The 16,135-nt window shown below is 65.8% G+C and overlaps 1 protein-coding gene across 2 annotated transcripts; it reads left to right on the top strand.

The window, feature by feature from the left end:
• ATP1B2 (ATPase Na+/K+ transporting subunit beta 2) lies at positions 1 to 14,422 on the top strand. Of its 2 annotated transcripts, XM_064501120.1 has the most exons (7): positions 1 to 235; positions 3,282 to 3,410; positions 4,781 to 4,885; positions 7,206 to 7,414; positions 9,122 to 9,178; positions 11,879 to 11,977; positions 12,987 to 14,422. In XM_064501120.1, the coding sequence occupies exons 1-7, from the start codon at positions 124 to 126 to the stop codon at positions 13,149 to 13,151; spliced, it is 876 nt and encodes a 291-aa protein (XP_064357190.1). In that variant the 5' UTR covers positions 1 to 123; the 3' UTR covers positions 13,152 to 14,422. The 2 variants fall into 2 exon arrangements, with proteins under 2 accessions (XP_064357190.1, XP_064357189.1); XM_064501119.1 differs by lacking the exons at positions 1 to 235; positions 3,282 to 3,410 and adding an exon at positions 3,977 to 4,033.
• The last annotated feature ends 1,713 nt before the right edge of the window (positions 14,423 to 16,135 follow it).

The following is a 16,135-nucleotide window of genomic DNA, read 5'->3' as shown; positions in this document are numbered from 1 at the left end:
GGCGGCGGCGGCTCCGCGTCGCGGGTTCGAGTCCCGGCGCGGGCGGAGCGGCGGCAGCGGCCGCGGCGGCCCCGGGAGCGGCGGTACCGGCCCCGGCAGCCCCGGTACCGGCCCGGCCCGGCCATGGCTCGGGACAAGCAGAAGCGGAGCTGCGGGCAGGTGCTGGCCGAGTGGCGGGCCTTCGTGTGGGACCCCCGCAGCCGCCAGGTCCTGGGCCGCACGGCCACCAGCTGGGGTAGGGCCGGCCGCCGGGACCCCCACCGCCGGGGGGGGGGGGGCGTAGGGGCTTGCATAGGGGCTCCCCCTATAGGGGTGAGGGTGGGGGACCCCCCCCGGGCATGCAATTGGGGGACCCCCGTATGGTTGCAATAGGGAGGGGATGCATAGGGGACCCCCCCTATAGAGTTGCAATGGGGATTTCTATAGGGACCCTCTCTATAGGGATGCAGTGGGGAGCTTGTATAGGGGCTCCCCCTATAGGGGAGCACGTGGGGGACCCCCCCAGGGCACGCAATTGGGGGACCCCCGTATGGCTGCGACAGGGGGGGGATGCATAGGGGACCCCCCCCTATAGAGATGCAATGGGGATTTGCATAGGGGACCCCATAGGGGAGCTTGCATAGGGGCTCCCCCTATAGGGGTGCGTGTGGGGAACCCCCCCAGGGCATGGGGACCCCCGTATGGCTGCAGCAGGAGGAGGATGCATAGGAGACCCCCCCCCCCCATAGGGATGCAATGGGGCTTTCTATAGGGACCCTTTCCATAAGGATGCAATGGGGAGCTTGCATAGGGGCTCTCCCTATAGAGGTGTGAGTCGGGGCCCCCCCCCGGGCATGCAATTGGGGGACCCCCGTATGGCTGCAATAGGGGGGGATGCATAGGGGACACCCCCCCCCCCCGTAGGGATGCAATGGGGATTTGCATAGGGGACCCCATAGGCGAGCTTGCATAGGGGCTCCCCCTATAGGGGTGCGTGGGGGGGGCCCCCCCCAGGGCATGGGGACCCCCGTATGGCTGCAACGGGGGGGGGGAATGCGTAGGGGACCCCCTGCTCTGTAGGGTCGCAATGGGGATTTCTATAGAGACCCCCAATATAGGTGCAAGGAGAGGGGGCTGCATAACCCCCCCCCGCTATGAATGAATGGGGGGGGTTGCATAGGGCCCTCCCTATATAGGGCAATTTGGGGGGGGGTCGCATAGGGACACTCCTATATGGGGCAATCCGGGGGGGGGGTTGCATTGCCCCCCCCTTTATGGGGCGGTTCGGGGGGGGGTTGTATAGGGACACCCCCCCCATATAGGGCAATTTGGGGGGGGTTGCAAAGCCCCCCATATAGGGCATTGGGGGGTGCATAGGACTCCCCAGCGTGCAATTTGGGGGGGGGTTCCCACATTTGGGGGGCCATTTCCAGCCCCTTTGGGCGGGCTTGAACCCCCCCCCGGCCTCTTTTTGGAGAGGCAGCTTGGGGGTCCCGGGGGGGCAGCTTGGGGGTCCCAGGGGGCAGTGTGGGAGTCCCGGGGGGGGATTTTTGGCCCCCCCCATCTGCCGCGCACCGGCTCCCGAAGTAGGTCACGGCCGGGGTGGCGGGGGGGGCGGACAGATGGACACGGCCCCCCCCCCCCCGAGGAGGGGGACCCCCCCCCAATTTGGGGACAGATGGCCGGGGACCCCCCCCCGCGGGGACAGATGGACACGGGGGTGGGGGAGAGGGGGATTGAGGGGGGTCAAAGAAGGGTCTGGGGGGATTTGGGGGGTCCAGGGAGGGATGTGGGGGGGTTTCGGGGGGATTTGGGGGGGTCCAGGGAGGGATCTGGAGGTCCCGGGGGGGATTTGGGGGGTCTTGGGCAGGATTTGGGGGATCCAGGAGGGATTTGGGGGGGGTCTAGGGAGGGTTTGGGGGGACTTCGGGCGTCCCGGGGGGGATTTGTGGGGCTTGGGGGGGCAAAGAGGGGTCTCGGGAAGGATTTGGGGATTTGGGGGGCTTGGGGAGTATTTGGGGGGGTCCAGAGGGGGATTTGAGGGTCCGGGGAGGGATTTGGGGGGGGGTCTATGGAGGGCTTGAGGGGGATTTGGGGGGTCTCGGGGAGGATTTGGGGGTCCGGAAGGGATTTGGGGGTGTCCAGGGGGATCTCGGGGAGGATTTGGGGGTCCGGGGGGGCTTGGGGGGTATTTGGGGGTGTCTAGGGAAGGTTTGGGGGGGACTTGAGAGGGTCTCGGGGGGGATATGGGGGGTCCGAGGAGGATATGGGGGGTCCCTGGGAGGATTTGGGGGTCCAGGGAGGGATTTGGGCATTTTGGGGGGGGATTTGGGGGTCCGGGGCAGGTCTGGGGGACACTTGGGGGGGCTCAGGGGGGTTGGGGGGTCTGGGGAGGATTTGGGGGGCTCAGGGCAGTTTGGGGGGCATTTGGGGGGGTCTCGGGGGTGGGGGCAGTTTGGGGGGGTGGATGGTTTTGGGGGCTTCTGAGGGCAGGTTTGGGGGGCTGTTGGGGGGGTCGGGGGTGCTGGGGTCAGTTTTGGGGGGATTTAGGCTGTTTTGGGTATTTGGGGGCAGCTGTGGGGTCTCAGGGGTTTTGGGGGGGTTTCCAGGCTCCGTTTTGGGGTGATTTAGGCTGTTTTGGGTGTTTGGGGGCAGCTGTGGGGTCTCAGGGGTTTTGGGGGGGTTTCCAGGCCCTGTTTTGGGGTGATTTGGGCACTTTGGGGTGTTTTGCGGGGGACAGTTGTGGGGTCTCAGGGGCTTTTTGGTGTTTCCAGGCTCTGTTTTGGGGCAATTTAGGCAGTTTTGGGTGGTTTGGGGGCCAGTTGTGGGGTCTCAGGGGTTTGGGGGGGGTTCCAGGCTCCATTTTGGGGTGATTTAGGCCATTTTGAGTGCTTTGGGGGGCAGTTGTGGGGTCTCAGGGGTTTTGGGGGGGTTCCAGGCTCTGTTTTGGGGTGATTTAGGCAGTTTTGGGTGGTTTGGGGGGCAGTTATGGAGTCTCAGCTTTTGAGGGGGGTTTCCAAGCTCCATTTTGGGGCAATTTAGGCCATTTTGAGTGTTTTGGGGGGGCAGTTGTGGGGGTCTGGGGGTTTGGGGGTTTTCCAAGTTCCATTTTGGGGTGATTTAGGCCGTTCTGGGTGTTTTGGAGGGGGCAGCTGTGGGGTCTCGGGGGGGGTTGAGGGGTTTCCAGGCTCCGCTTTGGGGCAAATCAGGCCAGTTTAGGGCTTTGGGGTGAATCGCGGCGGTTCTGGGGGTCTCCGCCGCCCCTTAGCGACCCCCCCGCCCCGTGTCCCCCCCCCCCCCAGGCCTGATCCTGCTCTTCTACCTGCTCTTCTACGGCTTCCTGGCGGGGCTCTTCGCCCTCACCATGTGGGTGCTGCTGCAGACCGTGGACCCCCACGTGCCCAAGTACCAGGACCGCCTGGCCACCCCCGGTGCGCTCGCACGAGGGTTTGCACGAGGGTTTGCACGAGGGTTTGCACGAGGGGCGCCGTGCGGCACGGGGGGGCTCCATGGGGGCTGGGGGTGACCGCTGCGGATCCTGGACCCCCACGTGCCCAAGTACCAGGACCGCCTGGCCACCCCCGGTGCGCTCGCACGAGGGTTTGCACGAGGGTTTGCACGAGGGTTTGCACGAGGGTTTGCACGAGGGGCACAGCGTGCTGCGGGGGGGCTCCACGGGGGCTGGGGGGGGCTGCTGCAGACCGTGGACCCCCACGTGCCCAAGTACCAGGACCGCCTGGCCACCCCCGGTGCGCTCGCACGAGGGTTTGCACAAGGGTTTGCACGAGGGTTGCACGAAGGGCGCTGCGTGGCACGGGGGGGCTCCACAGGGGCTGGGGGGGGCTGCTGCAGACCGTGGACCCCCACGTGCCCAAGTACCAGGACCGCCTGGCCACCCCCGGTGCGCTCGCACGAGGGTTTGCACGAGGGTTTGCACGAGGGTTTGCACGAGGGGCACAGCGTGCTGCGGGGGGGCTTCGCGGGGGCTGGGGGGGGCTGCTGCAGACCATGGACCCCCACGTGCCCAAGTACCAGGACCGCCTGGCCACCCCCGGTGCGCTCGCACGAGGGTTTGCACGAGGGTTGCACGAGGGCTCACACGAGGGGCGCCGCATGGTGCGGGGGGGCTCCACGGGGGTTGGGGGGGGGCTGCTGCAGACCGTGGACCCCCACGTGCCCACCTTGCACAAGGGCACCTTGCACGAGGGCGCCTTGCACGCCTGCTGTGCATCACGCGGTTGTTCTGTGCTGCCCAGCTCTTGTGCCTCACGCGACTGTTGCGTCACACGGCTGTTGTGCGGTTGTCGCGAGCCTGGTGGCTGTTGCCGCGGCCGCGGCCCGGCTGTTGTGAACCACGGGGACGTCGTGTCGCACGGCTGTTGTGCGTCATGGGGCTGTTGGGGGCCTGTTGTGTGGTGTTGAGCTGTTGTGCGTCGCGCAGCGGTTGTGCATCACGCGGTGGTGTGTGTGACGCGGCTGTTGCCCGGGGTGGCTGTGCACCATGAGGCAGTCGTGCGAGGGCCGTGCGAGGCAGCGGGTGACACATGGGTGATGCACCGGGGCCGTGCGAGGGCCATGGGAGCCGTGCGGGTGATGCACGGGTGACATGAGGGCTGTGCGAGGCAGCGGGTGACACACGGTGACACGCAGGGATGATGATCCGGCCCCGCACGGAGACGCTTGACGTCGCCTTCAACGCGAGCGCGGCCGAGACGTGCGGGTGCCGTGCGAGGGGTGCGGGTGACGCGCGGGCTGTGCGAGGCAGCGGGTGACACGCGGGTGACATGTGCGGGTGACGCAGGGATGATGATCCGGCCCCGCACGGAGACGCTCGACGTCGCCTTCAACGTGAGCGCGGCCGAGACGTGGCAGCACTACGTGCGCCTGCTGCACGACTTCCTCGAGCGTGAGTGCCACCGCCATACTGGGAGCACTGGGGGGCACTGGGAGGGCCCTGGGCTGTACTGGAGGGCACTGGGAGGGCACTGGGGGGATCTTGGGCCATGCTGGGGGGCACTGGGAGGGTCCTGGGCCATACTGGGAGGGTCCTGGGCCATAATGGGAGGCCCTGGGAGCGTTCTGGTCCATACTGGGGGGCACTGAGCAGGCTCTGGGCCATACTGGGGGGCACTGGGAGGGTCCTGGGCCATGCTGGGGGGCCCTGGGCCATACTGGCAGGCTCCTGGTCCATACTGGGAAGCACTGGGAGGGTCCAGGACCATATTGGGGGGCACTGGGAGGGTCCTGGGCCATGCTGGGAGGCACTGGGCGGGCTCTGATCCATACTGGGGGGCACTGAGAAGCGCTGGGAGGGCCCTCGTCCATACTGGGCAGGCTCTGGTCCATATTGGGAGGCCCTGGGGGGCACTGGGAAGCCCTGGGAGGGCCCTCGTCCATACTGGGCGGGCTCTGGTCCATATTGGGAGGCCCAGGGGTGTACTGGGAAGCACTGGGAGGCTCTGGGGGTCCTTGGCTGGGTGCAGGGCTGCATTGGGGGGCACTGGGAGGGCTCTGGGATTACTGGGGGGCACGACAGGGGCACTGGGTGGGTGCAGGGCTGCATTGGGAGGCACTGGGGGGGTGTCGGGCTGCACTGGGAGGTACTGGGGGGCACTGGGTGGGTGCAGGGCTGCACTGGGAGGCACTGGGGGTGTGTGGGGCTGCACTGGGGGGTACTGGGGGCACTGGGTGGGCATGGGACTGCACTGGGGGGCACTGGGTGGGTGCAGAGCTGCACTGGGAGGTACTGGGGGGCACTGGGGCTGCACTGGGGGGCACTGGGGGGGTCTGATGGGGGGGTCCCGGGGGGGCAGCGTACAACGACAGTGTGCAGGCGGCACGCAACGCGGCCTGCCGGCCCGGGGGAGCACTGGGGCTGCACTGGGGGGCACTGGGCGATACTGGGGGGCACTGGGGCTGCACTGGGAGGCACTGGGGCTGCACTGGGGGGCACTGGGCGGTACTGGGGCTGCACTGGGGGCTCTGACGGGGGGGTCCCGGGGGGGCAGCGTACAACGACAGCGTGCAGGCGGCATGCAACGCGGCCTGCCAGCCCGGGGGGGCACTGGGGCTACACTGGGCGGTACTGGGGCTGCACTGGGGGGGTCTGACGGGGGGGTCCCGGGGGGGCAGCGTACATCGACAGCGTGCAGGCGGCACGCAACGCGGCCTGGGGCCCCGGGGGGGCACTGGGGCTGCACTGTGGCTGCACTGGGGGGCACTGGGCGATACTGGGGCTGCACTGGGGGCTCTGACGGGGGGGTCCCAGGGGGGCAGCGTACAACGACAGCGTGCAGGCGGCACGCAACGCGGGCTGCTGGGCCAGGGGGGCACTGGGGCTGCACTGGGAGGCACTGGGGCTGCGCTGGGGGGCACTGGGCGATACTGGGGCTGCACTGGGGGCTCTGACGGGGGGGTCCCGGGGGGGGGCAGCGTACAACGACAGCGTGCAGGCGGCACGCAACGCGGGCTGCTGGGCCAGGGGGGCACTGGGGGGCACTGGGGCTGCACTGGGTGGTACTGGGGGACACTGTGGCTGCACTGGGGGGCACTGGGCGGTACTGGGGGGCACTGGGGGGGTCTGACGGGGGGGTCCCGGGGGGGCAGCGTACATCGACAGTGTGCAGGCGGCACGCAACGCGGGCTGCTGGGCCAGGGGGGCACTGGGGCTGCACTGGGCTGCACTGGGAGGCACTGGGGCTGCGCTGGGGGGCACTGGGGGATACTGGGGCTGCACTGGGGGCTCTGACGGGGGGGTCGCCGGGGGGGCAGCGTACAACGACAGCGTGCAGGCGGCACGCAACGCGGCCTGCGGGCCCGGGGGGGCACTGGGGCTGCACTGGGAGGCACTGGGGCTGTGCTGGGGGGCACTGGGGGATACTGGGGCTGCACTGGGGGCTCTGACGGGGGGGTCGCCGGGGGGGCAGCGTACAACGACAGCGTGCAGGCGGCACGCAACGCGGCCTGCGGGCCCGGGGGGGCACTGGGGCTGCACTGGGAGGCACTGGGGCTGTGCTGGGGGGCACTGGGGGATACTGGGGCTGCACTGGGGGCTCTGACGGGGGGGTCCCGGGGGGGGGCAGCGTACATCGACAGCGTGCAGGCGGCACGCAACGCGGGCTGCTGGGCCAGGGGGGCACTGGGGCTGCACTGGGGCTGCGCTGGGGGGCACTGGGGGATACTGGGGCTGCACTGGGGGCTCTGACGGGGGGGTCCCGGGGGGGCAGCGTACAACGACAGCGTGCAGGCGGCACGCAACGCGGCGTGCCGGCCCGGGCGCTACCACGAGCAGCCGGACGAGGCGGTGCCCAACGTGCCCAAGCGCGCCTGCCGCTTCGCCCGCTCCGCCCTGGGGCCCTGCGCCGGCCTCGGCCCCCCCGGCACCGCTTTCGGCTACGCCGCCGGCCGCCCCTGCGTCCTGCTCAAGGTCAACCGGGTGAGACCCCCCCCCCCCGCCGTGCACCCCCCCATGAGCACCGGGGTGCTGCGGGGGGCAATGTGTTGCGAGGCACTGGGAGCACTGGGGGGCACTGGGAGCACTGGGTGGTTGCATGGTGCAATGCATTGCGAGACACTGGGAGGCACTGGGAGGCACTGGGAGGCACTGGGAGGCACTGGGAGACACTGGGAGACACTGGGAGACACTGGGAGACACTGGGTGCACTGGGGTGTTGCATGGTGCAATGCATTGCGAGGCACTGGGAGACACTGGGAGACACTGGGAGCAGTGGGGTGTTGCATGGTGCCATGCACTGGGAGGCACTGGGTGCACTGGGTGGTTGCATGGTGCAATGCATTGCGAGGCACTGGGAGACACTGGGTGCACTGGGTGGTTGCATGGTGCAATGCATTGCGAGGCACTGGGAGCACTGGGAGGCACTGGGAGCACTGGGGTGTTGCATGGTGCCATGCATTGCGAGGCACTGGGAGACACTGGGTGCACTGGGTGGTTGCATGGTGCAATGCATTGCGAGGCACTGGGAGACACTGGGTGCACTGGGTGGTTGCATGGTGCAGTGCATTGCGAGACACTGGGAGACACTGGGAGACACTGGGAGACACTGGGAGCACTGGGGTGTTGCATGGTGCCATGCATTGCGAGGCACTGGGAGGCACTGGGTGCACTGGGTGGTTGCATGGTGCAATGCATTGCGAGGCACTGGGAGACACTGGGAGCACTGGGGTGTTGCATGGTGCCATGCATTGCGAGGCACTGGGAGACACTGGGAGCACTGGGGTGTTGCATGATGCCATGCATTGCGAGGCACTGGGAGACACTGGGAGCACTGGGAGACACTGGGTGCACTGGGTGGTTGCATGGTGCAATGCATTGCGAGGCACTGGGAGACACTGGGTGCACTGGGTGGTTGCATGGTGCCATGCATTGCGAGGCACTGGGAGACACTGGGTGCACTGGGGTGTTGCATGGTGCAATGCATTGCGAGGCACTGGGAGACACTGGGTGCACTGGCTGGTTGCATGGTGCAGTGCATTGCGAGGCACTGGGAGACACTGGGAGCACTGGGGTGTTGCATGGTGCCATGCATTGCGAGGCACTGGGAGACACTGGGAGCACTGGGAGACACTGGGTGCACCGGGTGGTTGCATGGTGCAATGCATTGCGAGGCACTGGGAGCACTGGGAGGCACTGGGAGCACTGGGGTGTTGCATGGTGCCATGCATTGCGAGGCACTGGGAGCACTGGGAGGCACTGGGTGGTTGCATGGTGCCATGCATTGCGAGGCACTGGGAGACACTGGGAGACACTGGGTGCACTGGGTGGTTGCATGGTGCAATGCATTGCGAGACACTGGGAGGCACTGGGAGACACTGGGTGGTTGCATAGTGCAATGCATTGCGAGACACTGGGAGGCACTGGGAGACACTGGGTGGTTGCATGGTGCAATGCATTGCGAGACACTGGGAGACACTGGGTGCACTGGGTGGTTGCATGGTGCAATGCATTGCGAGGCACTGGGAGACACTGGGAGCACTGGGGTGTTGCATGGTGCCATGCATTGCAAGGCACTGGGAGCGCTGGGTTGTTGCATGGTGTGCTGCACTGGTGGCACTGGGAGCACTGGGAGGTGCTGGTGGCCCTGGTGGCCTTGGGCACCCGTTAACCCCCCCGCCCCCCCCCCAGGTCATCAACTACTTCCCGGGGGAGAATAAGAGCATCAACGTGGTCTGCGCTGCCAAGGTGACCCCCCCCGGGACCCCCCCGTGTCCGTGTGTCCCCCCCGGGACCATTTGTCCCCTCGGGGCCCCCCCAGGGTCTGTGTGTCCCCCCTCCATGTCTGTGTGTCCATACATGTGTCCATGTGTCCTGTGTGTCCCCCCCCGTGTCTGTGTGTCCCCCCCCCGTGTCCGTGTGTTCCCCCCCCCGTGTCCGTGTCCCCCCCCCGTGTCCGTCTGTCCCCCACTAACTCTCTGTCTCTCCCCCCCCCAGCGGCCCCGGGCCAAGGGCGACCCGGTAAGGGGTGACATTGGGGTGTGTCCCCCCCCCAGGGGTGACATTGGGGTCCCCGGGGGTGGCATCAGGGTCCCCCCGGGGGTGACACTTGGGGGTCCCCCCCCCAGGGTGGCACTGGGGTCCCTAGGGGTAGATTTGGGGTCTCCCCCCCCAGGTGACATCAGGGTCCCCCCCCAGGGGTGACATCGGGGTCCCCAGGGGTAGATTTGGGGTCTTCCCCCCCCCGCAGGGTGGCATTTGGGGTCCCCCAGGTGACATCGGGGTCCCCAGGGGTAGATTTGGGGTCTTCCCCCCCCGCAGGGTGGCATTTGGGGTCCCTCCAGGTGACATCGGGGTCCCCAGGGGTAGATTTGCCCCCCCCAGGTGTGACATCGGTGTTCCCCCCCCCGGTGACTTTTGGGGCAAATTTGGGGTCTTGGGGGGGGGGAGGTGGCTGCCAGTGACCCCAAAACCTGCCGGATTCCTCCCAAATCTGCTGCCCCCCCCCAAGCTGCTGGTTCCCCCCAAAACTAGCTGCCGCTGCCCCCCCCACCATGTCCCCATGTCCCCCCATCCCTGCTGTGTCCTGTGTCCCCGCAATGTCCCACGTCCCCAGTGCCGTGTCCCCATGTCCCTGCTGTGTCCCCATGTCCCTGCAATGTCCCATGTCCCTGCTGTGTCCCCCCCATGTCCCCATGTCCCCGCCGTGTCCCCCTGTCCTGGTCATCTCCCTGCCGTGTCCCCATGTCCCTGCAATGTCCCATGTCCCTGCCGTGTCCCCCCCGTGTCCCCATGTCCCCGCCGTGTCCCCCTGTCCTGGTCATCTCCCTGCCGTGTCCCCATGTCCCTGCAATGTCCCATGTCCCTGCTGTGTCCCCCCCGTGTCCCCATGTCCCTGCCATGTCCCCCTGTCCTGGCCATCTCCCTGCCGTGTCCCCATGTCCCTGCAATGTCCCATGTCCCTGCTGTGTCCCCCCCGTGTCCCCATGTCCCTGCCATGTCCCCCTGTCCTGGCCATCTCCCTGCCGTGTCCCCATGTCCCCGCAATGTCACATGTCCCTGCCGTGTCCCCCCCGTGTCCCCATGTCCCTGCCATGTCCCCCTGTCCTGGCCATCTCCCTGCCGTGTCCCCATGTCCCTGCAATGTCACATGTCCCTGCCGTGTCCCCGCACTGTCCCCCATTCCCTGCTGTGCCCTGCTGTGTCCCCATGTCCCCGCCATGTCCCCCGTGTCCCCCCCGTGTCCCCGTTGACTCTGTCTCTCTTTCGTCCGCGCGGCCCCGGGGCCCAGGGAGAGACGGCCGCCAGCGTAAGGGGCACTGGGGGCACTGGGAGGGACTGGGGGCACTGGGAGTGGGACTGAGATGGACTGGGAGTGGGACTGGGGACACCCGGGGGGCACTGGAATGGACTGGGAGCAGGACTTGGGGGCACTGGAAGTGGGGCTAAGGGGACTGGGAGTGGGACTGGGATGGACTGGGGACACCAGGCAGGACTGGGATGGACTGAGGGGAGGGACTGGGGGCAGGACTGGGACGGATGGGGGGACTGGGATGGACTGGGGGGGACTGGTATGGCCTGGGAGCAGGAGTACCGGGGGGGGGGGGAAATGCCCCTGGGGGGGTACTTGGGGACCCCAGGGGTATTTGGGGGGGTTCTGGGGGTATTTGGGGTACTCAAGGGGTATCGGGGCACTGGGGGGTATTTAGGGGGTCCTGGGGGGTATCCGGGGGGGATTTAGGGGTACCGGGGTGGTAACTAGGGGTATCTGGGGGCACCGAGGGGTATCTGGGGGCACCTGGGGGTATTTGGGGGTGCTGGGAGGTATCAGGGCAGTATTTAGGGGTCCTTGGGGGTCCTTGGGGGGTGTTGGGGGTACTAGGGGGTCTTTGGGGGGTGTTGGGGGTACTGAGGGGGTATTTGGGGGTACTGGGGGGCATTAGGGGATGTTAGGGGTCCTGAGGGGTTACTGGGGGTGTTTGGGGGTATTTGGGGGTACTGGGGGGGTATGAGGGGGTCTTTGGGGGTACTGGGGGGTATTAGGGGAGTATTTGGGGATACTGAGGAGGTACTGGGGGGTACTGGGGGTATGAGGGAGTATTTGGGGGTACTGGGGGAGTCTTTGGGGGATATTAGGGGGTACTGGGGGGTACCCGAGGGTCTTTGGGGGTATGGGGGGGTATTAGGGAGTATTAGGGGTACTGAGGGGTGCCTGGGTGTTTGGGGGGTGTTAGGGGGTACTGGGGGGGTACCTGGGGGTCTTTGGGGGTACTGGGGGGGGTGTCAGGGGTACTTTGGGGGTCCTAGGGGGATACTTGGGGGTCTTTGTGGGTACTGAGGGTGTTAGGGGGTCTGTGGGGTGCTGGGGGGGTATTAGGGGTTATCGGGGTACTGGGGGGGTCCGGGGGGTGCCCGGGGGGGCCGGCGGGGGCTGACGGGTGCCCGCAGCGGGAGGAGGACGCGGCGCGCCTGGGGGAGATGGCCATGTTCCCCCCCAACGGCACCATCGACCTCATGTACTTCCCCTACTACGGCAAGCGAGTGCACGTGAGCCGGACGCCTGGGCCCCCTCCCTGGTTGGGGGGGGGGGCCTGGGTCCCTGGGGAAGGGGGGCATCCGTCGCCTGGGTCCCTTGGGGGGGGAGGGGGGGTGTCTCTCCTGGACTCCTGGGCCCCCAGTTTGGGTGATGGTGGGGGGGGGGGGTCTCTCCCGGATGCCTGGATCCCCAGTTGGGTGGGGATTGGGGGGGGGGGGCCCTCTCGGACGCCTGGGCCCCCAGTTGGGTGATGGCGGTGGTGGTGGATGTCCCCGGACGCCTGGGCCCCCAGTTGGGTGATGGCGGTGGTGGGTCTCCATGGACACCTGGGCCCCCAGTTGGGTGATGGGGAGGAGGTGGGGGGGTCTCCCCGGACGCCTGGGCCCCCAGTTGGGTGATGGCGGTGGTGGGTCTCCATGGACACCTGGGTCCCCAGTTGGGTGATGGTGGTGGTGGTGGATGTCCCCGGACGCCTGGGCCCCCAGATTGGGTGATGGCGGTGGTGGGTCTCCATGGACACCTGGGTCCCCAGTTGGGTGATGGGGAGGAGGTGGGGGGGTCTCCCCGGACGCCTGGGCCCCCAGTTGGGTGATGGCGGTGGTGGGTCTCCATGGACACCTGGGTCCCCAGTTGGGTGATGGTGGTGGTGGTGGATGTCCCCGGACGCCTGGGCCCCCAGATTGGGTGATGGCGGTGGTGGGTCTCCATGGACACCTGGGCCCCCAGTTGGGTGATGGGGAGGAGGTGGGGGGGGGTCTCCCCGGACGCCTGGGCCCCCAGTTGGGTGATGGTGGTTGGAGGGGGGAGGGGGGGGGGTCTCCCCGGACGCCTGGGCCCCCAGTTGGGTGCTGGCGGTGGTGGGTCTCCATGGACGCCTTGGCCCCCAGTTGGGTGATGGTGATGGCGGTGGTGGGGGACCATCTCTCCCGGACACCCGGGTCCCCAGTTGGGTTGGGCGGGGGGAGGGGTGTCTCCCGGACGCCTGGGCCCCCGACACCCCGCCCCCCCCTCCCCGGACAGGTGAACTACACGCAGCCGGTGGTGGCGGTGCAGTTCCTCAACGCCACGGCCAACGAGGACCACCACGTCGAGTGCCGCCTCAACGCCGCGGGGCTGCGGGCCGACGACGAGCGCGACAAGTTCGCCGGGCGCGTGGCCTTCCGCCTCCGCATCAACCGCGACTGACCCCCCCCTCCTCGCTAATCACCCCCCCCCGTTAACCCCCCCCCCCGCCCCGTAGCACCCCCCGCCCTCGGTTCGGGTCTAATTCCGCCCAATTCCGCCCTTCCAGATGGTCCTAATATAATAATAATAAATGTACATAGATATTTTTTATATATATATATCTTAAACGTTGAGGTAGGGCCCAGGCCTGGCCCCCCCCCCCGCACCGTGTTTCCCCAATATGGCGGTGTTCCCCCCCCCCCAATATGGCTGCCTGTCCCTGGAACACTTCAGCGCTTGGTTTGGGGGAAACGGCTTGTTTTTAGGGATTTTGGGGGTTTTTTGGCTAGGTTGGAGGAGGTAGGGTGATAGGCAAGATGGCCACTGGGCGGCTTGCCAAGATGGCCGCTGTTGGTGCAGGTGAGGCCAAGATGGCCGCCGTGGAGGTGGTGGTTCAAGACAGTTGTGTTGGTGAGGTCAAGATGGCCGCCATGGTTATGGTAGAGCAAGGTGGCCATTGGCCGTGATGGTGGGCCAAGATGGCCGCTGTTGCTATGGTAGAACAAGGCGGCCATTGGCCATGGAGGAGGACCAAGATGGCGGCTGTTGCTATGGTAGTTCAAGGCAGCCATTGGCCATGGAGGAGGACCAAGATGGCGGCTGTTGCTATGGTAGATCAAGGCAGCCATTGGTTGTGAAGGTGGGCCAAGATGGCTGCTGTTGTTATGGTAGATGAAGGCGGCCATTGGTTGTGAAGGTGGGCCAAGATGGCGGCTGTCCCATGCACCAAGATGGCCGCCAGCACCATGGCAACCACCAAGGCGCCAAGATGGCGGCAGTGGCTCGGAGGCCATCTTGGCTCCCTGTTGCTAACGGCGACCGGCCGCCATCTTGGATCCCCCTATTGCTCTCCGTAGGGGCTGGTGGCCATCTTGGTCCGCCATCTTGGATGCCCCCCGTGGCCATCGCCCCACAGCGGGGGGGGGGGGGGTCAGCAGCCATCTTGGCCTCTGCTCCCGCCATATTGACCGCCATCTTTGCTCCCCTGACCGCGGCAGCCATCTTGAGCCCCCTCCAGTGGCGGTGGCCATCTTGGTGGCAGCCATCTTGGAGCCCCTTTCACCCCTCCCCCCACTAACAGCCCCCTTCTGCTGAGCCCCTCCCCCCCCAGCAGGGCCTCTGCCTCCGTTTTGGGGGAAATCGGGTGGATTTTGGGTGCACGGGAGGCAAATGGGGGGGGGGGTCGGAACCCCCCCAACTCCTGTAATTAAACGTGTGGTTTTTGGTGGAAACGCCGCAGTTTTGGCCTCGTTTCATTCCCGGACGCCTGGGCCCCCCCCGGTAGGGGGAGGGGCAGGCTGGGCCAAGGGCCCCGGACGCCTGGGCCCCCGGGGGGTGATAATTAGGCCACGGGGGGAGCTGGGGGGTTGCTAATGAGGCTAACGAGCTCGTTAGGCAGCAGAGGCCGGGCCGGGTGCCCGGACGCCTGGGCCCTTTCCCACCCCAACCTTGGCAGAAGGGGCCCAGGCGTCCGAGCCCGGCGGCCTCATTCACGCTGGGGGGGGGGCGGGGCTAAGCCAATGACGTCATTGGAGGGGGCTGGGGGGGGACACCAAAATCTCTGGGATGCGCCCCAAAAAACCCGGCCAACAGCCCCCCCCATCCCCCACCCCGATTAACGAAGCCCAGCTAACACCCCCCCATTAATAGCCCCCTAATTAACCCAATTAACAATCCTCATTAACTGCCCCCCCAATTAAGGGCCCCCCCCCCAATTAACACGCTCCAATTTACACTGCCCTGCTCAGCCCCCCTCACTAATTAACATGCCTTAATTAAAAAACCACCCTAATTAACACCCCAATAACAGCCCCCCCAATGCCCCAATTAAACCGTTAATTAGCAGTGTCCAATCAAGAGCCTCCCCAATAAATACCCCCGCAAGAAACACCCCAATTAACAGTGTCTAATTAACAGCCCCCCCCAAAGATACCCCCAACCACCCCCAATTAACAGCCCCTTTATAGGTAACCCTAAACTAAGCACCTCTAATTAACAGCCCTTAATTAACAGCGCTCCAATTAACAGCCCCCATAAGTACCCCCAATTCACAGCCTCTAATAACCCCCAATTAAGACCCCCGCAATGAACCCCCCCCATTAACACCCATCTGATACCACCTGAAAAAACAGCCCCAATTAACAGCCCCTGATATACACCCCTAATTAACCACCCCTCAAGCAACACCCCAATTAACAGCCCCATTAACCCCCCCCCTCAAAGAGGCTCCCTTAGGAACACCCCCAATTAACACCCCTTCTATAAACACCTCTAATTAACCCAACAGCCACCCAAGTACCCCCCAATTAACAGCCCCAATCGACACCCCCTAAATAACAGCCCCAATTAACACCCACCCCTGATCAACCACCCCAATGAACAGCCCCAATTAGCAGCTCCCCATAGATGACACCTGATTAACAGCCCCAATGAACAGCCCCCCAAATCAACAGCCCCCTCTTTGACACCCCCAAGGATACACCCTAAATAACTACCCCCAATAAACAGCCCCCCACAGATACCCCCAATTAACACCCTGACATCCCAATTAACACCCCCAGCTACACCAAGTCACAGTCTCTAATTAACAGTCTCCATTAAACACCCCCACATTAACAACCCCCGATAGACACCAATTAACCCCCCAAAGACCCCCCCCAAGATAACAGCCCCCAACACCCCCAGCTACCCCTTAATTAACACCAATTAACTACCCCCAATTAACAGCCATCCCATAGATACCCCCGATTAACACCCTGACACAATTAACACCCCCAGCTACACCCCCAATTCCCAGCCTCTAATTAACGCCCCCAATTAAACAACCCCCAAAGACCCCCCCCAAATTAACAGGGGCCCATTAACACCCCCCCCAAAATACCCCCTTAACGACCCCAATTAACACCCCACGCCTAATTAACCACCCCCCCCCATAGACATCCCCC

Source organism: Dromaius novaehollandiae, chromosome 32, assembly GCF_036370855.1.
Source record: "Dromaius novaehollandiae isolate bDroNov1 chromosome 32, bDroNov1.hap1, whole genome shotgun sequence".
Classification (NCBI taxonomy): Eukaryota; Metazoa; Chordata; class Aves; order Casuariiformes; family Dromaiidae; genus Dromaius; species Dromaius novaehollandiae.
This window is presented reverse-complemented; position numbering and strand designations above follow the sequence as displayed.